At 41.8% G+C, this 23,255-nt stretch overlaps 5 protein-coding genes across 5 annotated transcripts in view; all 5 read right to left on the bottom strand.

Annotated features, from left to right (window-relative positions):
- LOC131131568 (troponin I, fast skeletal muscle-like) overlaps nt 1-1,155 on the bottom strand; it is a 3,080-nt gene extending 1,925 nt beyond the window's left edge. The window contains exons 1-4 of the mRNA XM_078790993.1: nt 1,098-1,155; nt 601-633; nt 342-381; nt 132-260 (exon numbers count right to left, since the gene is read on the bottom strand). Coding sequence (XP_078647119.1) covers nt 132-260; nt 342-381; nt 601-608 — 177 coding nt within the window. The 5' untranslated portion in view covers nt 609-633; nt 1,098-1,155. The remainder of the gene's footprint in view (nt 1-131; nt 261-341; nt 382-600; nt 634-1,097) is intronic.
- Nucleotides 1,156-3,505: 2,350 nt separating this feature from the next.
- Nucleotides 3,506-7,247, bottom strand: LOC131131569 (troponin I, fast skeletal muscle-like). The gene is made up of 8 exons (XM_058076390.2): nt 6,997-7,247; nt 6,608-6,915; nt 4,573-4,599; nt 4,459-4,498; nt 4,257-4,385; nt 4,096-4,185; nt 3,852-4,025; nt 3,506-3,782 (listed from the first exon to the last, which is right to left on the bottom strand). Exons 3-8 carry the CDS (start codon nt 4,578-4,580, stop codon nt 3,705-3,707), a joined length of 519 nt encoding a protein of 172 aa, XP_057932373.1. The 5' UTR covers nt 4,581-4,599; nt 6,608-6,915; nt 6,997-7,247; the 3' UTR covers nt 3,506-3,704.
- Nucleotides 7,248-8,110: 863 nt separating this feature from the next.
- LOC131131570 (troponin I, fast skeletal muscle-like) lies at nt 8,111-13,078 on the bottom strand. The gene is made up of 7 exons (XM_058076391.2): nt 13,015-13,078; nt 11,347-11,380; nt 11,229-11,265; nt 8,805-8,933; nt 8,632-8,721; nt 8,382-8,555; nt 8,111-8,258 (listed from the first exon to the last, which is right to left on the bottom strand). Exons 2-7 carry the CDS (start codon nt 11,352-11,354, stop codon nt 8,181-8,183), a joined length of 516 nt encoding a protein of 171 aa, XP_057932374.1. The 5' UTR covers nt 11,355-11,380; nt 13,015-13,078; the 3' UTR covers nt 8,111-8,180.
- Nucleotides 13,079-14,857: 1,779 nt separating this feature from the next.
- Nucleotides 14,858-19,620, bottom strand: LOC131131567 (troponin I, fast skeletal muscle-like). Its single transcript, XM_058076386.2, has 7 exons — nt 19,534-19,620; nt 18,281-18,316; nt 16,219-16,255; nt 16,028-16,156; nt 15,877-15,966; nt 15,293-15,469; nt 14,858-15,227 (listed from the first exon to the last, which is right to left on the bottom strand). Exons 2-7 carry the CDS (start codon nt 18,289-18,291, stop codon nt 15,147-15,149), a joined length of 525 nt encoding a protein of 174 aa, XP_057932369.1. The 5' UTR covers nt 18,292-18,316; nt 19,534-19,620; the 3' UTR covers nt 14,858-15,146.
- A 241-nt stretch (nt 19,621-19,861) lies between these two features.
- LOC131131566 (troponin I, fast skeletal muscle-like) lies at nt 19,862-23,178 on the bottom strand. Its single transcript, XM_058076385.2, has 7 exons — nt 23,102-23,178; nt 22,068-22,098; nt 21,831-21,867; nt 21,607-21,735; nt 21,437-21,526; nt 20,691-20,867; nt 19,862-20,134 (listed from the first exon to the last, which is right to left on the bottom strand). Exons 2-7 carry the CDS (start codon nt 22,073-22,075, stop codon nt 20,039-20,041), a joined length of 537 nt encoding a protein of 178 aa, XP_057932368.1. The 5' UTR covers nt 22,076-22,098; nt 23,102-23,178; the 3' UTR covers nt 19,862-20,038.
- Between the last annotated feature and the right edge of the window lie 77 nt (nt 23,179-23,255).

Genomic DNA, 23,255 nt, shown 5'->3' on the forward strand with positions numbered 1-23,255 from the left:
GCAGTCCAAAAATGGCCCTCCAACCACACTTTGGACACCTCTGGCATACTATATAATATATACGGAATATACTGTATATACAGCCATTTCTAGAAGGATAATGCTAGCATGAAAGTGAAACGAGCTCTCACCACCATGCTGGCCATGTCACCGCTGAGGTTGGGGGGCGGGCAGTTCTCGGCCATGTAGGCCTGCTTGGCCACCTCGATGTCCTTGGCTTCCTGTTCGATCCAGTTGGCGGCGATCTGAAGCATCAAACTCTGCGGGGGTTGTTGATTGATTGATTGGTTTTTTTTTAGAGACGTTAAATCCGACTGTGCTCGTTTGGCACTCCTGCTCACCTTCAGATGATGCCGGCGGCTGGACGTCAGTTTCTTTCCCCTGACAGGAGGTGATGGTTAGCGTGGTTAGCGTGGTTAGCATTAGCGTGATGTTTTATTTTCATCCAAATGACGGCTCCGACTGATTCACACCTATACTCCACGAACACCATCAGCCTCCAAATTAGCCAAAAACAATGCTGTGGCTGTAGGCAACCTCCTGATGTCAAAACATTTGCAACATTTGCTGAAAAAAAAGAAATACAGAATGTTTACTCACTCAGACATGTCGCCCGCTAGCGTCCTTCTGCGTCTGCTCAAAGACAAGAAAGAACGCCATCAACAAGCCGTCTTCAACAGGAAGCGCCACCCCCCCCCCCCCTTTTTACGAGCGCCGGCACCTTCTGCCCCCACAAAAGCGTCTAATTTTGTGGCGCTTAGGGCGTGCAAAGACGTCCCAATAGCAGCGCAGGTCAAGCCGTTAACACCCGGCCTTTGTGGCGAGGGGGCGTGGCCAGCGACAGATGCTGTGCAACCTGATCACAATCTGGAGAATTAGGAACTATAAAACTTTTGGCTTGGAGAGAAGGTCACTTTCTCTCTCTCACACGCATAAAGTGGAGTTATTAAAGTTATTCAAAATACGAGAAGATCAATGAAAGCGTAAATGTTGACGATCGTTAGCATAAAAAGGCAAAAACAGGAAGTCTCCACAAGGTCACCTGACATGGGGGTGAAAGTTCACACTCGTAGCAGCTACAGAAAGGAACATCTCACCTGTGAAAGCGGAGTCTGGAGCGTGGAAGTGTCTCCCGGAGAAGAGGAAGATGATGGAGGACGTATGCGTGTGTGTGGGGGGAGGGGCCGATGAAAGCGTGTTTATAGTCGCCGTAGCGCACACTCAGCACGCACGTCACGCACACGCCACACCTCAACGCTCCATATGGTCACACTTGGGACCAATCGGCGCCACGGGCACCCCAAGACAGGACAGGAAGTCGCCATCAGGCGGTCGTCAGGGAGACCTCTTGATTGTTCGACTTGAAGCCCTGACCTAACCTGATTAGACTCCGCCCACCATGGCGTTTTGATGAAATGATGTCATTAACCTTGGCAATAAGAAGATTTGAAATAGATTGTAGTCCATTAGCTTAAACTCCAAGGACTACACTTCCCATCATGCTTAGACTGGCGTACCGCCTGTACATGTGTGTACATGTGTACATACATATACTATATACATACATGTACTACATGGCATAGTGTTTTCATGTTTCTATTACATATTTTGTATTTCTACTACATAAAGTATTTTTAATTTGTACTACAAAACAGTATTTTTTATTTGTACTACATTGCAGTATTATTGTATTTGTACATATGTACATTGTACATAGGATTTTTGTATTTTTAGTACATTACACAGTAGTTTCTATTTTTATTGAATAGCACAGTATTTTTGTATTTGTACTACATGACAATTTGTATTTTTACTACATAGCATAGTACTTTCATATTTCTACTATGTAACATAGTACTTTCTACAATATAACACTTTTGTATTTCTACAACATAAAGTATGTTTGTACTGTACTACATAATATGTTTGTGTTTGTAGTACATGACATAGGGTGTTTGTATTACAGGACACAGTAGTTTGTATTTGTACTTCATAACATATTATTGATGTATTTCTACTACATAAAGTATTTTTGATTTGTACTACATTGCAGTATTATTGTATTTGTACCACCAGACATAGGATTTTTGTATTTTTAGTACATTACACAGTAGTTTGTATTTTTATTGAATAGCATAGTATTTTTGTATTTGTACTACATGACATAGTAATTTGTACTTTTACTACATAGCATAGTACTTTCATATTTCTACTATGTAACATAGTACTTTCTACAATATAACGCTTTTGTGTTTCTACAACATAAAGTATTTTTGTACTGTACTACATAATATGTTTGTGTTTGTAGTACATGACATAGGATGTTTGTATTGGTATTACCGGGCATAGTAGTTTGTATCTGTACTGCATAACATATTATTGATGTATTTCTACTATGTAAAATAGTACTTACATATTTCTACTATATAATATTTTTGTACATGACATGACATAGTATTTTTGTATTGGTATTACAGAACATACTATTTTGTATTTCTACTCCGTAAAGTATTTTGTATTGTACTACATGGGATTTTTTTGCATTTCTACTACTATGACCTAATATGTTTGCACGTACACTACATAATATGTTTGTGTTTGTAGTACATGACGTAGGAGGTTTATATTGGTATTAGAGGACATAGTAGTTTGTATTTGTACTTCATAACATATTTTGATGTATTTGTTCTATGTAAAATAGTACTTTCGTATTTCTGCCATATAATATTTTTGTACATGACATGACATAGTATGTTTGTATTGGTATTACAGGACATACTCGTTTGTATTTTTACTCCGTAAAGTATTTTGTATTGTACTACATGGGAGTTTTTTTTGCATTTTTGCAACACGTTTGCATGTGTATTACATGACATAGCAGCTCATATTTCAAATACACAACATAGTATTTTTGTACTTGTACTACATGTCCGATGAAGCTTTTTTGTATTTGTAGAACCTGACATAGTATTTTTGTATTTGTAGAACCTGACATAGTATTTTTGTATTTGTACCACCTGACACCTGACATTATTTTTGTATTTCTACTATATAAAAACTGTATTTTGGTATGTGTCCTTCACAACATAGTATCTTTGTATTTGCACTAAATAACATAGTACTTTTGCATCTGTACCACATAACATAGTATACTTATATTACAGTATACCACAAATACTGTGTTTTTTAAATGAAAGGAAGATAGGACCCCCCCAAAGTAGGACAAAAACTGCAATTTATGGAGAATAGTTGAAGTAAGAATGTGAAATATTGCTAGCATCCTTTGGCCCCATGGCGGGTTATTTAGCTGTCACTCCATAAGAAAGCGTAGGGTGTGATTGGGCATTTTGCGGGCCGGAAAAAAAAACATTGTACCAAATACCAAGAAGAATCAGGTACTCGTGAATGGTTGTTTGTCTATATGTGCCCTGTGATTGACAGCTGGGATAGGCTCCAGCACCCCCGCGACCCTCGTGAGGAAAAGCGTAGAAAATGAATGAATGAATGAATGAGGTACTCACCAGCTGATGATGAGAAGGAGGAAGCAGTAATCAGATTAGTGGAGGCTCTCTGCTGACACCTGCTGGTTTATTGTGAGCATTACAGTAGACTGAAACCAACGGCAGGCCCCAATGGTCGGTGAACCACGTGATCTTTCAAAGGCAAAATCACACAAGTCCAAAGAACGCAAACACCAAACGTCTTTAGGAGGCTTCAAACATCTTCTTCCTGTCAGCTTTGTCCTCCACGTTCTTACGCCAGTCGCCCACCGCCTCCGTCGCCTACAGGAAACACACACAGGTGAGGTGGGTCATATGAGGTCACGGTCTGACATCACTTCCTGCGCTCACCTCCTCTTTGACTTCCTTCTTGACCTGCTTGAGGTTGGCCCTGAGGTCCATGTTGACCTTGTGTTTGCCGCCCAGCAGCGCCTGCAGCATGGCGTCGGCCGACATTCGCACCTTCTTCAGGGCGGGCTTCTTGACGCCGGCGAGCTCCACCACCTTCAGCTTCAGCTCCTCGATCTGAGTAGAGAAAAGGGAAGGTGAAGCCGCCACGTCATAAGATGAAGGTCACGGGGGCGTGTCCGCTAACCTCCTTGTCCGCCTTGACCACCTTGGCCTCGGTGTCGTACCGCTCCTCGTCGATCTTGTCGATGATCTGCTGCAGCTTCTTGCAGACGTCCTGCACACAGTAAACATCATCAGCGCCGTCGGCGTCAAACAGGAAGTGACCGGCGTAAATATCTTATATACCATCAGGGAAGCCTGGTCGCCGCCCAGGTCGGGGGCGGGGCAGTTCTCCGCCACGTGAGCCTCCTTGGCGATGGCGATCTCGGCGGCTTCTTGCTCCAGCCAGCTGGCGGCGATCTGCAGCATCAAACTCTGCAAGAACACAAAAGCAACCGATCATCCATCAATCATTTCTTCTTCGTCGTCTTCGTCATCGTCGTGGTACCTTCAGGTGATGCCTGCGGCTCGATGTCATTTTCTTTCCCCTTTTAAAAAAGAAATCATCAAAATTAACAAAACAACAAAACCGTTTAAACGTAACGACTTTTTATTGACTTACTCAGACATGCTGACGTCTTCTTAGGTTCTGTCAATAATCAATCACATTGATTAGCTTGGACATCACCGCCATTCATACGCTGATAGAGTTCAATACTCGTGTCAACCAGCGGAGGCGCTGTGCTCAACTATTTTACTGTATTTTCAATTAAAAACAAACAAAAGTGTGTCCTTTACTGACCCCATGTGGTGGAATTGAGTGCAATACTTGCTGCAACCAGTAGAGGCGCTGTGGTCTATTCTAGTTTGGTATCTTTTTATGTATAAAATAACATTTATTTCATTCATTCATTTTCTACCGCTTTTTCCTCACAAGGGTCGCGGGGTTGCTGGAGCCTATCCCAGCTGTCTTTGGGCGAGAGGCGGGGTACACCCTAGACAGGTGGCCAGCCAATCACAGGGCACATATAGACAAACAACCATTCACACTCACATTCATACCTATGGACAATTTGGAGTGGCTAATTAACCTAGCATGGGGGGGGGCATGCAAACTCCACACAGAGATGGCCGAGGGTGGAATTGAACCCTGGTCTCCTAGCTGTGAGGTCTGCGCGCTAACTACACGACCGCCGTGCAGCCCCTTGTATTTTCAATTAAAAACAAAAAAAAACACAAAAATACTAAAAAAGCGTGTCCTCTACTGACCCCATGTGGTGGAATTGAGTGCAATACTTGCTGCAACCAGTAGGGGCGCTGTGGTCTATTCTAGTTTGGTATCTTTTTATGTACAAAATAACATATTTAGTAAATGAAATAAATAACTTTACACATCAATTCTTCATATTTTTTCAAAAGCTTATTTTTTTGCTTGTTTGTCGCACTTCAAATATTTCAGATCATCAAATCTGAAGACAAAACACAACCATAACACAAAGTACAGCCCCAGACCGTCACACTACCACCACCATATTTGATGTTCTTTTGCCAAAAAGGGCAACATACAATACTGCAACTATTGCATCATCAGTGTACGTGTTAATGCAACACACAGCAACGCTGTTAGGGGTTTTTATTTTTAGAGGCCTTCATAATTGTTGTGGGGTCTTTTGTGACAGCTGCACTCTTGGGGTCATTTTGGTTGGCCGGCCACTCCTGGGGGGGGGGGAGGTTCAGCACTCTTCCATGTTTTGGTCATTTGTGGCTAATGGCTCTCACTGTGGTTGGCTAGAGACCCACAGCTTTAGAAATGGCTTTCTCACACTTTCCTCACTGATAGAGCTTAATTCATCTCAGTTATGTTTTAATGGGAGGGGGGGGGGGGCGATCACCAGTACTTTTAGTTCTGGATCTTTTTCCTCCTTTCATAATAAAAACTTTGCAAAAGTGCATTTTGTGTTGAGTTGTGTTGCCATGGGCTAATATTTCCATTTGTTTTATGATATGAAACATGCTAAATAATAAGAATACTGTGTAATAACTATATATATATATATATATATATATAAACACAGACAGTATTATTATTTTGCATGTTTATCAAACTTCAATGTTTCATATATATATATATACGTATATAAGAATATATATATTCTTATTACACAGTATTCTTATTATTTTGCATGTTTATCAAACTTCAATGTGGAAAGGTTATATATATTATTGTCCACTGCCTTATATGTTATATATTATTATTTTGCATACATCATTATGTATAGGCTGCACGGTGTTCGAGTGGTTAGCGCACAGACCTCACAGCTAGGAGACCCCAGGTCAATTCCACCCTCGGCCATCTCTGTGTGGAGTTTGCATGTTCTCCCCGTGCATGCGTGGGTTTTCTCCGGGTACTCCGGTTTCCTCCCACATTCCAAAAACATGCTAGGTTAATTAGCCACTCCAAATTGTCCATAGGTATGAATGTGAGTGTGAATGGTTGTTTGTCTATATGTGCCCTGTGATTGGCTGGCCACTAATCCACGGCGTTACCAAGACTCCATTCAATGCTATCTCAGGACCACGTGTGTAAACGTCCCCACCCAAGACCGCAACAGAAGCATAAATGTGATTAATCATCATCAAATCAAATCATGTCTCACCTCCAAAGTGACAATGAGAAGCAGCCAAGCGTGAAGGACAGCATCCAAGTAGTGAAGTCTCGGGTGGGGGGGTATATATGTACGTGGACCACCTTGGACAGATTTGTCCGTGCTTCCCGAACTTCCCTCTTTATGGCCATGATGGCACTCACGCCTGAAATACTTGCATCCTTTGACCCCCCCCATCAATGGGGTCAGCGTGAGGGGTCACAGGGTCATGTGTGGGTGGGGGTGGGGGGCACAATGAGGACAAGAGCATCCAACATTAAAGGATTATTTTAGCAGGCGGTCTGTTGAAGTCATGTGACCTGAAGCAGAGAACAACAGTAAATAATAGAAGCATAGCTGGCTTCAACAAAGCAAGAACTCATGTGGAAATCTATTCCTACCTTTAGTTTCCACGGCATCTCAGGGGACAATCATTCCACAAAACATACGTGACCTTTCAAACCATCCTAATGATTCATGGCTGAAATGTAGACAATTAAAAAGCATCTTCTCATCTCATCTGCCCTGGAGCTTTAGTGGTTGTGATGATGCCATCACGGTGGCAACCATGCCTATAGAACATGACAGAACATGACATGAGAAAAATTAACATGCAATGAAAAAATTAACTACAAAAAGGCATGAGAAAATGAAAAACAATAAAAATAAAACATGAAATGAATTTTCTTTAAATGAATAAAAAATAAATAAACTACTTGAAGATGAAAATATAGAATAGCAATTCAATGAAAATAAACAATAAACGATGAAATTAATTACAAATTATAATTTGGTTTCAAAATAACAGACAAAAGAGATAATGGAATTAAAAAATAAGGAAAAAAAACACAATTAATTATAATAATAATAATAATAATAATATATGTATATTTTTTTAAAAGACATAAAATAAACACAAATGAACATAACATAAAAACAAATAAAAAAAGCACAAACTAATTTAAAAACAAATTAATACATATTTTTACAAATAAAAACATAACATAAATAGAAATAAAACCAAAGATAAAATAAAATAATTTCCAAAAAATTACATAAAGTACAACAATACATAAAAACACGAAAAACAAAATAAATTAAAACACGAGCATACAATTAATAAAATAATATGTCATTTTATATAAAATGAAAAATAAACAAAAATAAACCCATGAAATTAAAAATGAATTTAACAAACAAAGAAATAATTATTATTTTAAAATAAAACCATAACATGACAAATCAAACTAAAAAAAAACCAATATAAAAAGGAGGAATAAAAAGCAGACCTCTACTGACCTCATGTGGTGAAACATGGCAATGACGACCTTCCACTGCAACATGCAGCAATTAAAACGTTGCTGCATATGATTGGAAGAAACAATATCTCTGTGTTGCATGATGGTGGAAGAAATGAGGTTGATCTTTGAAGTGATTACAAGACAACAAAACGGAAGGAGGAAAATGGGAAGCAAAGCACGGTGACAGAGGACAGGAAGTCAGGACACGTGTGGATAAAGTGAAAGTGAGACAAGATTTAATGAAAGATTCCACAAAAAATGAAAAGTGTGATGAGCAAATTCTTTTAGGAAGTCTCAAACATCTTCTTCCTGTCGGCTTTGTCTTCGATGTTCTTCCGCCAGTCGCCCACCGCCTCTGCTGGCTGCACAACACAAACACACACACACACATTATCACACACACTTCCTGTCTCAGGATTGGACATGAATACTAAATCATAGTTTATTATTGTATTAATCAATAGGATTGATCGTGTGTGTGTTACCTCCTCTTTGACCTCCTTCTTGACCTGCTTGAGGTTGGCCCTGAGTTCCATGTTGACGGTGTGTTTGGAGCCCAGCAGAGCTTTCAACATGGCGTCGGCAGACATGCGCACCTTCTTCAGGGCGGGCTTCTTGACTCCCGCCAGGTCGATGACTTTGATCTTCAGGTCTTCAATCTACGGAGCGGGGGAAAAAAAAGCGTCGGGTGGTTGAACATGTCTTTCGGATAAGCGCGAGTGTGTGACTTCTCACCTCTTTGTCAGCTTTGCTGACCTTGGCCTCCATGTCGTAGCGCTCCTCGTCCACCTTGTCGATGAGGGCGTTGAGCTTCTTGCACGTGTCCTGGCATCAGCAACACACTTTCAGACACCAAGTCAACAAGAACGACAGGAGAAGAAGCATCTAGAAGCATCTAGAAGCATCACCATGAGGGTGGCCTGGTCTCCGCTCATGCTGGGTTTGACACAGTGCTCGGCCAGGTAGGCCTGCTTGGTCACCACCAGGTCTTTCTTCTCCTGCTCGATCCAGGCGAAGGCGATGTGCAGGATCAAACTCTGCATGCCAGGAACAAATAATTCATTCATTCTGTGCCAACAGCTCATTTAGTAAACATCAACAGTTCCAAAATGGTCTAATCCATAAATCATTACTTCTTTGGGTAATAGGATGTAATAGGTATGTAAAAGTGACTATAGGGGTGTTATTTCATGTCTAGAGGGCTCTAATTACGTTAAAATAAGCATTTAGAAGGTGGTAAGAGGTTTTCTATGTCATTTTCTCCTATTATGTCTACTATATTAGGTAATAGGAGGTAATGGGTATGTAAAAGTGACTATAGGGGTGTTATTTCATGTCTAGAGGGCTCTAATTACGTTAAAATAAGCATTTAGAAGGTGGTAAGAGGTTTTCTATGTCATATTGTCTCCTATTATGTCTACTATATTAGGTAATAGGAGGTAATGGGTATGTAAAAGTGACTATAGGGGTGTTATTTCATGTCTAGAGGGCTCTAATTACGTTAAAATAAGCATTTAGAAGGTGGTAAGAGGGTTTCTATGTCATATTGTCTCCTATTATGTCTACTATATTAGGTAATAGGAGGTAATGGGTATGTAAAAATGTCTATAGGGGTGTTATTTCGTGTCTAGAGGGCTCTAATTAAGTTAAAAAAAGAATTTAGAAGGTGGTAAGAGGTTTTCTATGTCTTATTGTCTCCTATTATGTCTACTATATTAGGTAATAGGTATGTAAAAGTGACTATGGGGTGTTATTTCATGTCTAGAGGGCTCTAATTATGTTAAAAATAACATTTAGAAGGTGGTAAGAGGTTTTCTGTCTTACTGTCTCCTATTATGTCTACTATATTAGGTAGTAGGAGGTAATAGGTATGTAAAATGACTATAGGGGTGTTATTTCATGTCCAGAGGGCTCTAGTTACTTTAAAACAAGCATGTACAAGGTGGTAAGAGGTTTTCTATGTCATATTGTCTCCTACTATGTCTACTATATTAGGTAATAGGAGGTAATGGGTATGTAAAAATGACTATAGGGGTGTTATTTCATGTCCAGAGGGCTCTAGTTACTTTAAAACAAGCATGTACAAGATGGTAAGAGGTTTTCTATGTCTTACTGTCTCCTATTATGTCTACTATATTAGTTAATAGGAGGTAATGGGTATGTAAAAGTGACTATAGGGGTGTTATTTCGTGTCTAGAGGGCTCTAATTAAGTTAAAAAGAGTATTTAGAAGGTGGTAAGAGGTTTTTTATGTCTTATTGTCTCATATTATGTCTGCTATATTAGGTAATAGGTGTGTAAAAGTGTCTGTAGGGGTGTTATTTCGTGTCTACAGGGCTCTAATGATGTTTAACAGAGGATTTAGAAGGTGGTAAGAGGTTTTCTATGTCTTATTGTCTCCTATTATGTGTACTATATTAGGTAGTAGGACGTAATGGGTATGTAAAAGTGACTATAGGGGTCTTATTTCATGTCTAGAGGGCTCTAATTATGTTAAAAAACAATTAGAAGGTGGTAATAGGTTTTCTATGTCTTATTGTCTCCTATTATGTCTACTATATTAGGTAGTAGGACATAATGGGTATGTAAAAGTGACTATAGGGGTGTTATTTCATGTCTAGAGGGCTCTGGTTATGTTAAAACGAGCATTTAGAAGGTGGTAAGAGGTTTTCTATGTCTTATTGTCCCCTATTATGTCTGCTATATTAGGTAATAGGAGGTAATGGGCATGAAAAGGTGACTATAGGGGTGTTATTTCGTGTCTAGAGGGCTCTAATTACATTAAAACAAGCATTTAGAAGGTTTTCTATGTCGTATTGTCTCCTATTATGTCTATTATATTAGGTAAAAGGTATGTAAAAGTGTCTATAGGGGTGTTATTTTGTGTCTAGAGAAGTGGTAAGAGGTCATATTTTCTCCTATTATGTCTACTATATTTGGTACTTTTTCTGTATAAAAAGAGTTGTGGGCCCCACCCATGGCTTAGCAGGTTGGACAAATATGATTTGTCTTGATTTCTGCCCTGCCTCATCTCATCTAATCCTATGTGATGTGTATTTGACCATTCCGACCAGAAGATGGCGTCACTGAGCTTTAAATGAATCTTCCAGCTTTGACGATCTCATTTCCTCAGCATCTCTTAGCTTTCCAAATGAAGCAATAATTCATTTGCATCACAACTATTACAAACTAAAATATTTAGTACTTTGGTTGAAAGACGAGTTAAAGTCATTCTGCCTGTTTTCATTAACAGTGAATAAAAAGTTGGCCAAAACAGCAAAACGGATGCTAATTAGCCGTTAGCATGATGCTAGCTAGCTAGCGGAGTGTTACCTTGAGGTGATGCCTGCGGCTGGATGACATCTTTTTGCTAAAAGGAATAAAATATGGTAAATAAGTCCTTTGGCATCAGCATCCATCAGCATCCAAGACAAGGAGGGAGGACACTTACTCAGACATGTTGGCGCTGTCTTCCTGTCACCCTGCTAGGAGCAAAAGAAGAACCAAATGAGCAAGATGATGGAAGATGATCTATTTGCTAAGTTTGGACTTTATAACAGCTGGGGGTCAAATGTCGCCTGCTCTAATCTCCTCCATGGATGCCAGGAAGGAATATCTCCCGCCAATCAACACTTTCCAAACTCCTGCAAGGGAGGAGAAGACTTTTCCTAAAAATACCACCATGGCGTCTCAGCGGAGAAGACAGACGGAGCAAAACTATTAACCTCTCATAAATCATCACAACAAAGATTTGGAATGGCTTCTCACTAAATATTTCAATGAGAAGATACCATGAGACATGAAAAGACGCCATGAGGAGATACCTTGTGAAAACATGAGACCATGAAAAGACAACATGAGACACCGTGAGACCATGAGAAGACAACATGAGACACCGTGAGAAAACAACATGAAACACCATGAGAAAACATGAGACCATGAGAAGACAACATGAGACACCATGAGAAAACATGAGACCATGAGAAGACAACATGAGACGCCATGAGACTATGAGAAGACAACATGAGACACCACAAGAAAACATGAGGCACCATGAGAAAACATGAGACACCATGAGAAGATACCATGAGACACCGTTAGAAGACAATACGTGACACAATGATGAGACAACATGAGACCATGAAAAGACAACATGAGACACCATGAGAAGACCAAATGAGACACCACGAGAAAACACCATGAGACACTGTTAAAAGACAATATGTGACACAATGATGAGACAACATGAGAAAACAACATGAGAAAACATGAGAAAACAACATGAGAAGATACCACGAGACACTGTTAGAAGACAATATGTGACACAATGATGAGACAACATGAGAAAACAACATGAGAAGATACCATGAGACACTGTTAGAAGACAATATGTGACACAATGATGAGACAACATGAGAAAACAACATGAGAAAACAACATGAGAAGATACCATGAGACACTGTTAGAAGACAATATGTGACACAATGATGAGACAACATGAGAAAACAACATGAGACACAATGAGAAGACCATGAGACCATGGGTAGACATCATTAAAAGACGACATGAGACATAACAAGAAGAGAGCGTGAAAGGCCATGAGAAAACAACATGAGACACTATGATAAGACCCTTTAAGACAACATGAAAATACATGAGACCCCATGAGAAGACAGCATTGGAAGACAACATTAGACATCAAGAGAAGATGGCGTGGAAGGCCATGAGAAAACAACATGAGACACAATGAGAAGACACCTTGAGAAAACATGAAAAGACGGCAAGAGAAGACACGATGACACAAATGGAGAAGACAATATGAAACATCATGAGACACCATGAGAACAACATGGGGGCCATCATGCTTCATGAAAAGACCTTAAGAGACAAGACAACATGAGGCACCATGAGAAGACACCATGCATGAGACATCGGCGGACAGCATGAGAAACCACGAGACAACACGACACACCATCAGACCCCATGAGATAGCACGAGACAAGCAGCAGATGAACGGAATGAAGATGAAAAGAAAAGAAGCATCCATCAATCCACAAGGTGAGGACCAGGATGGTCTTCGCGGCTCTCAGGCATGCATGAGGCGGAGGAGCGAGCTCACCTGAAAGGACGAAGAGGAGGAGAAGGAGGAGAAGAGGACGGTGGTGAAGATCTCCGAGGCGTGTCTATATATCGCATAGAAAATATGATAGCCGCTGTTTATGGGAAAGTGCTCCTCAGATATCAACTCAGCTTCTAAATCAACACCGACCGGGAGGAGCCATGACGCCCGTTATGGGCAAGGCCACGCCCCCAACAACTCCATATAAGGAAGACTGAGCCAAGGATGAAAGGGATGCAAATTCATGTTTTCGTTTTCTGTTTATGTTGCAAAAATAATCATTTCTAAACTATCAGAGTTTATAGTGTTCACCTCTTGTAGCGCGCCGCTATAAGCAGCTTCCTAACGATGGGCGGCCATTTTGAATTGTATCGTAAAGACAAGGAAGTAGAACATTTGAAAACATTACAACAATTCTTGAATATTCGCCTGAACAGTCGCTAACATCGGATGGTATTGGCTGTAAAAGTGCTGGACAGCGTTATGATATAAACGCTGAGGACGATTAAAAGCGTCACATTGCCGTCTCTATTAATATATACCCCCCCCCCCTCCCCCACCGCAACCGTCTGGGCCGGTTAGCGTTCCAAGCTGAACACTTGAGAAATAAAAACACGGGGCCCCCGCTTCCAGCAGCGGAATGGATATCCTTTCCTTTGCCTTAATTGCTGCTTCTTGCTGCTGTGGCATGGAACGTTCCGGATATGTGGCTGATATTTTTAGCCCCCCCCCAGGAGGTCTGATTGTGTGCATAGTCGCTAACGGCTAACACTTTGACACGCTTCGAGATCATTCTTATAACGTCTCTTATCACAAACGTTCAAAATCAATAGGACTCAGTGGGGCTCACACGGCGCTAGAACGGCGCTAGCACGCTAGGAGGGGTCAAGGGTCACAGGCACATGCTTATTAGCGCCATTGCCGGAATGTCGCTAGGCGTATCGCCTTTCGCAAACACTAACATTTGTTCATTTGGAATGTTGGGACTTCAACACAGCAGCGCCTCTGGTGGCTGTCTGAGGAAGTGCGGTTAATTGTCCCATGGAAAAAAAAAAAGTGATGGCTACATCTTTGCTCACTTCCTGTTTCCAGCTCTCCCAGGAAGTGTCACATTGATGTCACTGACAACTTTGTGAAAGAGGAGTCTTAAATGGAGACTTAAGCGTGCGCTGCGGCGTTTACGGGCGTCAACTGATGGCTATTTGTCGCGCAATGGCGGTGTCATGTGACACCTCCGTTTATAGACGTGCTAGAATGCGGCCGCTTCAAAATCAAACGTTCTTTCTAAAGAAACATAATAAATACATAAAACAATTTACACAATAATAATAATAATATTATTAGTCAATGTAAGATAAATAACTCACCTGCTGATTAGTTCTTTTCCATCAGGTATCAACATCACCTGCAAAGAAAACATTTACAATAAATATATTCATATAGAATATTGTATCCAACGCTAATATTGGTCGTTGGTTTTGTAACGTACCTTCTCCTCCACTGCTGGTGTCTCCATTTAGTTCATGAAAACATTCCCCCACAAACCCCCATGCTCAGCTAGCCGCTAAGCTAGCAAAACATCTCAAATACGTTACATCTTCAAATGCTAACTCTGAAAAGCCTTAAAAAATACTTGACTGATGTGTTTAGCCGAGCTAGCCTGTTAGCATACATGACAGCTAAATCTAAATGTTCATTTTTACCAGTCTTGTGTTAAGCAATTTGTTTAAAATCCACATTTTAGCATGATGCTAACATCACAGAATGCAACATTAGTACACAAAAGCAAAGAGACAAATCAACTGAGCACAAGATGAAGAAAGAAAGTTGGAGAACAAAGAGCTTTTAGGTTGACTTTCAAGGCAAACGGTTTATTCCTCATGAAGGCAAACAGGTTACATGTGTCGGACTTGGTGAAAATGTACATTAGTGTGGAGCCAAAAGTTACTCTCTAACAAGTGTTTTAGCACTTTAGCCTTTTGACATGTGAGGCTAGCTAGCTAGCATGATAAAACTGAGGGCAACGCTTTCACAGAACCATCTAGAAGTCCCCCTCTGCTAAAACTGTTGCGCTTGGACACCAGAGGAATCGAATCCTCGTGGGGGGGGGGGGGGGGGGGGGTTGTCACACTTTAACTGTCAAACATCTTCTTCCTGTCCGACTTGTCCTCGATGTTCTTACGCCAGTCGCCGACATCGCGCAGCTGCTTGTCCTGCAAACAAACAGACGGGACGTCAGCGTTTATCTGCGGATCAGGTCCGGTTCCTCGGTTCTCACCTCCTCTTTGACCTCCTTCTTGACCTGCTTGAGGTTGGCCCTCAGGTCCATGTTGACAGTGTGCTTGGAGCCCAGAAGGGCTTTCAACATGGCATCTGCAGACATGCGCACCTTCTTCAGGCGAGGGCGCTTGAACTTACCCCTCAGGTCCACGATCTTGATGTTCAGATCTCGCACCTTAAGGGGAAGGAGAAGAGCTATGCAGACGGCAGGCGGATCTTGGTATAAAGCTAAAGAAGAAGCAGTCGCTTCGCTGAGCATTGTGCTGAGGTTGAACTCCAGAAGATGGCATGAGACACCATGAGGCAATGAATAGTCACCATGTGAAGACCACATCAGACACCATGAGGTCAACATGACACACCATGAGACAATCAAGTCTCCATGAGAAGACACGAGACACCATGACAAGACAACATGAGACAATCAAGTCACCAGAAGACAACATAGAAGACCATGAGAAAACACCACACCAGAAGACAAGCAACACCATGAAAACGCAGCACGAGGAGACACTATGAGACATCATGAGAGGAGGACAAGAGCCACGAGGAGGGCCACAAAGCTCAAGAAGAAGCAGTCACCTCGCTGAGCACCATGTTGAGCTTGAACTCGATGCTGTAGCGCTCCTCCTCGCTGAGGTCAATCTGCTCGTGAAGCTTCTTGCACAGCTCCTGAGGAACAATCAAGAAAACCAAAAGCTCCAGAACCTTCGGGACCACGACGTGCTCTCACCCTCAGCTCATCGCCATTGTAGGGCAGCTCCAGAGGAGGACACTTCTCTGCCAGGAACTTCTCCCGCTCACCGGCCTTCTCCGTGGCCTCGGCGTCCAGCAGGTTGTTGGCCACCACCAGCATGCAACTCTGACGGAACCAAGGTCACGTGTTCAATCAGTTCTCGCACGCGTCGCCTGCGTCACGCTTACCTTGAGAGTGTGCTTGCGTCTGGCCGACAGTCGCTTCCTAAACACAAACCACAAAACTTTAGCAAAACACAAAATATAGAAGAACTGATTGAAGAACTCAAATGGAGTACATGTGAGGAGTTGCTGGTTCGACTCCCCATCACACTGTAATGGTTCAACTTATTTATACGTTTTTCATGACAGCAACGGTCCACTTATTCTATAGAGCAGGGGTCTCAAACACGCGGCCCGTGGGCCAAATGTGGCGCGCAGGACACTAGTTTGAGGCCCACGCAAGTTTGATACGGATGCTGTATGGTATCATGTACCCAGAAAAAATTAATTAATGTTCATGTTAAAGGTTAAATAACTGTTAATAGTTATCCTCCCTATCCGTGTGGAAGTGGTAAGTTTTTGGCTATTTAAGTTGAAAGAAAATAACTTGAAGGCTACCGTTTAGGTCGCTAGCTCTCTAGTTTGCGAGTTAGCATGTGTCTCAAGACCCTGCAGTTGCGCAATATGTTGTAAATAAAAAGAGTATAAATGTGACTATAGTCGTGTTTTGTCATGTCTACAGGGCTCTAATAATGCTTTGTTCATTTTAATCTGAAAAAAATCATTTGTCTACCCACCAACTATATATATATATATATATATATATATATATATAAGCAAGATATTTGAGAACAGTGGAATGTTTTATCAGAGCTTTTCTTGTAGAAAATTGGAACCAAAGCAAAGTTTTTAAAAAAATTTTGTTTTTAATAAATGCGTTTTTTTTTTTTAAAACCTGATGCGGCCCAGTCTCACCCAGACTCGAGCTCCTTAGGCCCCAAAGTAAATTGAGATTGAGACCCCTGCCATAGGGTGACAGCTCCCAGGCGGTTGTCGTCCAACCTGACTGTTGCTGGTTCAATCCTCAGCAACGGGTCAACATATTTATACACTTCAAGAACTTCTCCATTCTTACTTTTCCAACATTACAAATTCTGCCATTTTCAATCTGCTCCAAATCAATGGACCAATAAATGGTGCCCCCTACTGGTGAGAAATAATTTTCCATGACTAACATTACACTTATTCTACAAGGTGATGGTTCTCAGGTAGAGGATTGCTGGTCCAATCCTCGGTCCAAGTGTGATGCATTTTCCATGTTTACGTGCCAACATTTTAAATTTTCTGTGTCCTCTAACTACTGCCACATTTTTCAACTGCTTCTAAACATGAAAATGTTCATGTTGGTACGATGGAAAGAAATAATAATAATAATAATAATAATAAACAAAAAAGGCATAATACTGCCTTTGTCCAAGATCACATACAGTAAGTACCCCCTTTCATACAGTAGCCTTCTCAGGCAATGCCTGTTAAGACAGTATTTAAATAACCTGGGACTTCCAGAATAAAATCATAAATTTACAAGAATAAATTGGAAAATGTACAACACAAAAACGATATGACAGATATTGCCCGAGACAGCCAAAAATGAATTTCAATATCGCCCCCTATTGGTGGATATTCATTTAGCAATTAAACCATTACATGTAACATTCTGCTTATTATGTACACAGCGGCACGGTTCCAACCCCCACCTATGGTCATGAGCTTTGGGTAGTGACAGAAAGGACTAGATGGCTAGCGGCCGAAACAAGTTCTCAGTTTCCTTTGAGATAAGGTGAGAAGGTGTCATCAGGGAGTGACTCAGAGGAACCGCTACCGAGGAGCCAGATGAGGTGGCTAGCATCAGGTTAGGATGCCTCATGGACGCCACCCTGGGGAGGTGTTCAGGGCACATCCAACCGGAAGGCCTCCCGACTGGTCCCGGAATTCCCTGGGAAGAAGTCTGGGCTTCCCTGCTTGGGCTGCTGCCCCCCATCCTGACCTCGGATAAGCGGTAGAAGATGTATTGATGGATGAATGGCTCGGGTGGTAGCGTGGTCTTCTCGGTGAATGGATTTCAACCCATTTTGAGGTTATTTCAATGTTAATTCGACAATCCAGCTTCGGCAGTCACACTCAATTCTGACTGAAAAGAAATCCTCTAGTTTGTAATAAAACAAGAAAAGGCGTAAGGAAAACTCACTCAGTGGCCATGACGGCGTCTTGATTGAGAAGTTGTCTGAAATCAAAAAAGAACAAAGTATTTGTACACGTCCATATGAGTATTCACACACAGTACGTCAGTGTAGGATTGATATGAATCCAATGAAATATAACCACAACTCTTACTTAGCATAGCACTGTGCAGCATGTCCTCCATTTTGAAAGCTACTTTTAGCTTAGGAGCTAATCCGCCTTCATTTGGTTTTCTAAAGTCCTCCACTGACTTATGGCGCGGTGTTCGGTTATTCCAGGACGCCGAGACGGTTGAGGACTTTGTAAGGCGGGTGGATTTCATGAGGACTATTTTTAGAAAATAGAAAAGATCCCAACAAGCTATCAGATGTTTCATTACATTCAAGGCATAGCTAAGTATGCTAGCTTTTGTTCGCTATGTAGAAGCTAGCAGGAAGAACCTCAATGAGTTAGCTTGATAAACTCCTGAAATAAAAGCCATCGGAACCAAACAATTTACACATTTAGTCCACAAAAACATCCCCAAACAACATTGTTATCATCATATAAGCTACCAATGCTAATATCAGCAACTTGTGAAGCCGCAGTTCAAATGTCACAATTTATTTATTAACTTGCAACATTTGAAGCTAGCTCTTCATCTTGAAAATGATCATTGATATGAGCGATGAGCTGGGCGGATTTAGTGTCTATTTTGGGGGGGGGGGGTCGCGCAGCTGTTGCCAACATCTCCAATGTGATGGAGGGGAAAAAGTGACAGCGGACTCGTCTTAAAAGAAAAGATGACGAGCTCGCCATGGCTGGCTCGGGAACAAACGGCTGTCATCGCCTGAGCGGGAGTGAGGAGGTGTATTTTAGGACAGCGCGAGGACATGATGCTGTGGGACATCTGTGAGAGGGATTGTCTCTGGCAGGCTAGAGGTCAGCAACCCAACACTTAGCAGGTGAGAACATTTTACAAATAGAACTACAGCTCACTGAAGCACCTGTCGCCATCTTGGACGCACCCCCCAATGAAAAACTTTTGTTTTTAAAGCAGGGACACGTTTGGACCGGCTTCAAGTCCTGCTGCGGTGGCCCCTGTCACCGTGGCAACCAGGACCGAGCGCCTGGGATGATAGTTGTTATTTGATATTTGTGTTAAATGCTGTCATCACTGCCGCTTTTATTAAATCTATTATTAGTCGGGTCATAGATTAAATTAATCTAAGACAAGATTAATCCACACAAGGACACAGAAAGCAAAACATAAAGACTGACCTGTAGTCGTCAGGAGTGGAGAATCGTCACCGGCGAGCGTCCGCAAGCTTTAAATGCAAAGTGGGAATGCTGCAGCTCCTCTTTATGGAAGCGGATTAGCATTGAAACCAATAGCGACGCCACACACACACACACACACACACATACACTGACACCCCTCTGTATAAATAACAAGCCCCCCCTTTGAGATTGTCATTTTCATCATCTTGTCAGCCTGATGACGATGATGGAATGTCAGGAAGAAGATGAAAGCTTGTTTGGACCGGCACCACCTTCCTAAATAATAAATGTTTGTACTCACCTGTGATGGCCGCACCTTCATGCCGTTTGAAAAGCAACGGAGTTCTTGCAGTGTTGACGTCGGCATTTTCATGTTTAATTTGTTTGAAACAATGACATGACATGAGTGGGCGTGGCTACACAAGACCACGCATGTCAGCTGTCCAATATATCGGATGATGAAATGCCAGCTGGGGGGGTGGGGGGGGGGGGATCCAGACGTTCTTCAAGCCTCGGTCTCAAACATCTTCTTCCTGCCGTCCATTCCTGATTTGTCCTCGATGTTTTTGCGCCAGTCGCCGACGTCCCGCAGCTCCTTGTCCTTCAAAAGACCACAAGACGCTTGGGTTAGCGTCACTAGTGTCACGTGATCATGGTGAAAAACACTTTGGACACACGCTCACTTGCAGCTCTACTCATTTTGTTTTTTGGTCAAAAAGATACTTTTTCCCTCCAAAAATAGGTCATAAATTAAAAATTTCCAGATTCACCTCTATTGCAAGAAGATTAGCATTTTTGCTACTTAGGGCTGATTTAATCCACATATTTTTAATGCAGTGGAAAAAAATGTTTTAGGACTTTAAAACTAATTCACGCCAAAAGTAATAAATTAGGGCTGTCAAACAATTAAAATATTTAATTGCTATTAATCACATTTTGTCCATAGTTAACTCAGATTGGATTGCAGATAGAAATATATACGGCACCTCGCCCGGACGTGGGACACCAGGGCCTCACCCTGCAGCCAGGCATGGGGAAGAACCTGCTGGTCGGGCCTTCACCCCTGGGGCCTAGCTGGGCCCGGCCCGTAAAACCTGATGGGATCTCCCCCCCATAGACTTCAAATGCTCTCGAAGACACGTAGAAGTGATGCTCACCTCCTCTTTGACCTCCTTCTTGACCTGTTTGAGGTTGGCCCTCAGGTCCAAGTTGACAGTGTGCTTGGAGCCCAGCAGAGCTTTCAACATGGCGTCCGCAGACATGCGAACCTTCTTCAGCGTGGGCTTCTTGAACTTGCCCATCAGGTCCTGAACTTTGATCTTCAGGTCTTCGATCTGGACACAAGTACGACGCCAATGTGACGCATTCCACCTCCGTCACAATGCCACGTGGACAAAAGTATTGGGACAGCTACAGAATGTGAAGAGTCTGTGCAGTCTGAGCAGCGAATGCCCACTCTGCTGTGATTATCACACGCCCAAAGTGCTTCCTAACTATGAGCCATCCCAAACTTCCCAAACATCACTTCCAAATGAGCAAACCTCCTTATCTGAAACTTTGGCATCGTTTAACACAAGAATGCTACATTCTAACGACATTTTATGTCAGAAAAGTGGAAAAAGCGTAAAAGGTCCCCTTTAAGAATTGTGTGTCCCATTACTTTTGACCAAATAGGGTGCATTCGTTGATGGCCACTGTGGTAGCACTGCAAACAGCCACCAGGGGGCTCACTTTGAAATGACGTGTGTGAATGCTAGCAGATTGAAATAAGTGAAGCGTTGCTACATGCCCCCTAGTGGTTGTGAGCAGTACAGTCATCACAGTCGACTGCTTCTTTACTGTTGTGATGTTGCTCTTATGTCCACCATGTGACCTCTGATCCGCTTAAAAAGATAAAAGGTACCTCCTTGTTGGATTTGTTGACCTTGACCTCCAGGTCATAGCGCTCCTCATCGATAACGTCAATCTTCTGGTGGATCTCCCGGCAAAACTCCTGCTCCGCCAAGATGACACACATGAACGTCACTGAGACACACATATACACACACACACACACACACAACATCCGCACACCTGCAGCTCATGCATGCCAGTGGGCAGATCCAGAGGGGGGCAGCTCTGGGCCATGTACCTCCCCCGCTCCTCATCACGCTCCCGCGCCTCCTCCTCCAGGATACCTTTGGCGATGGCTAGCATCACACTCTGAATACACACACAAACGCAGCAAAAATATTAATAGTTGTGTGCCCCCATCAAACAAAAACAGTCCAGCATCGTGTAGTCAGTGTATACAGTACCTTCAGGTGATGTTTGCGACTGGACGACATTTTCTTCCTGAAAGCGTTGACAGGATATAAAATCTGAGTATTAATTATGATTAATGATAATGATCTCCATGGAAACATTGATTTCAATGCACCATAAAAAGTATTTCTCCGTAATATTCACTCTACTTTATTCTACTTTCTCTTATTGCAAAAACTATTTACATATATTCATTTTAAAAAGAAAATAGAATTAATGAATGTACTCACTCTGACATCTTAGCAGCTGTTTGGCTTCAAGCTGTGCAGAAAAATCTTTAATAAATGAGAAAACTTGAATATCTATTTTTTTTCATGGCTACGTATATTTCATAGAAGAATGTTAAAGTTAGCTGTACACTTGAAAAACACTTCAAAAAAGTTTGTCACATAAATCCATGCACTCACTAGAAACATTTAAAATAGAGGTAATCCGGAGGAAGTCATGTGACACAAGTATGTGGCAACCACACCACACCACTACAATGCGGGTATCAACACTAACATGCAATACAATACTATTGGACACTAATGTATAACCCGCAAGGCATGCAGGGTGTTAGGAAAAAGTGGGCTTCCCAGCATATGTGACATCACAAAGGAACGGTTTGACCACGCCTTTTCAAAACGAGCATTTTGAGCCATCCCAAACTTCTTTTGGAGCTCACTTCCAAATGGCTAAACCTCATTACCTGAAACGTTGGCATCGTTTAATAGAAGACTACAACATTCTAACTACATTTATAGGTCACAAAAGTGGAAAAAAACATAATATGGCTCCTTTAAGTATTTTAATAGTCCATTGGTTTATGTCCTAGATTTTAACATTTCAAACATTTACCTAATTTATGTGCAAGTGCTGACTGAATTCGTGCTTTCTCCTCCTTGTTTAGAGGCTTATATTGTCTACTTGGTGCCCGGTGTCTTTAATAGACCCTGGTGGACCACTTGGCTAATACCTTGCATCACGACCAAGGAAAAAGGAAAAAAAACTTTACTATTTAAAAACACTTACACCATCCATCAGGGTGATGATAATGCCGTTAAAAAACAACAATCTTTCCAGCAAGAAGAAATAAATTTTAACACTTATAGACCGCAGTTTTCAGCAAGTTTACCTAGCTAACACTAGCTAACACTAGCAAAGCAACTCGAAGGCTCTTAATAAACATGGAAGGCTCAAGACTACAATTTCGCTATGACAAAGGAAGCAAAATCAGCAGGTGTATGGAATTTTTTAAGAAAGGAAAAAAAGATTTGTTTACCTTAGACGTGCAGGAGAAGCGTGGAAACAAGTTGGGGAAAAACACCATACTTGCTTTTTATTTCATTTCCAATCCCGGAAGCAAACGTCACCTCCCTCTTTATGGAAATGGACTTTCTAATGCACCAATCAGCATGCAGCGTCTAATGGGGTCT

The sequence above is a fragment of the Doryrhamphus excisus genome, linkage group LG1, assembly GCF_037039965.1.
Source record: "Doryrhamphus excisus strain RoL-2023G ecotype Guam linkage group LG1, RoL_Dexc_Guam_v1.1, whole genome shotgun sequence".
Taxonomy (NCBI): domain Eukaryota; kingdom Metazoa; phylum Chordata; class Actinopteri; order Syngnathiformes; family Syngnathidae; genus Doryrhamphus; species Doryrhamphus excisus.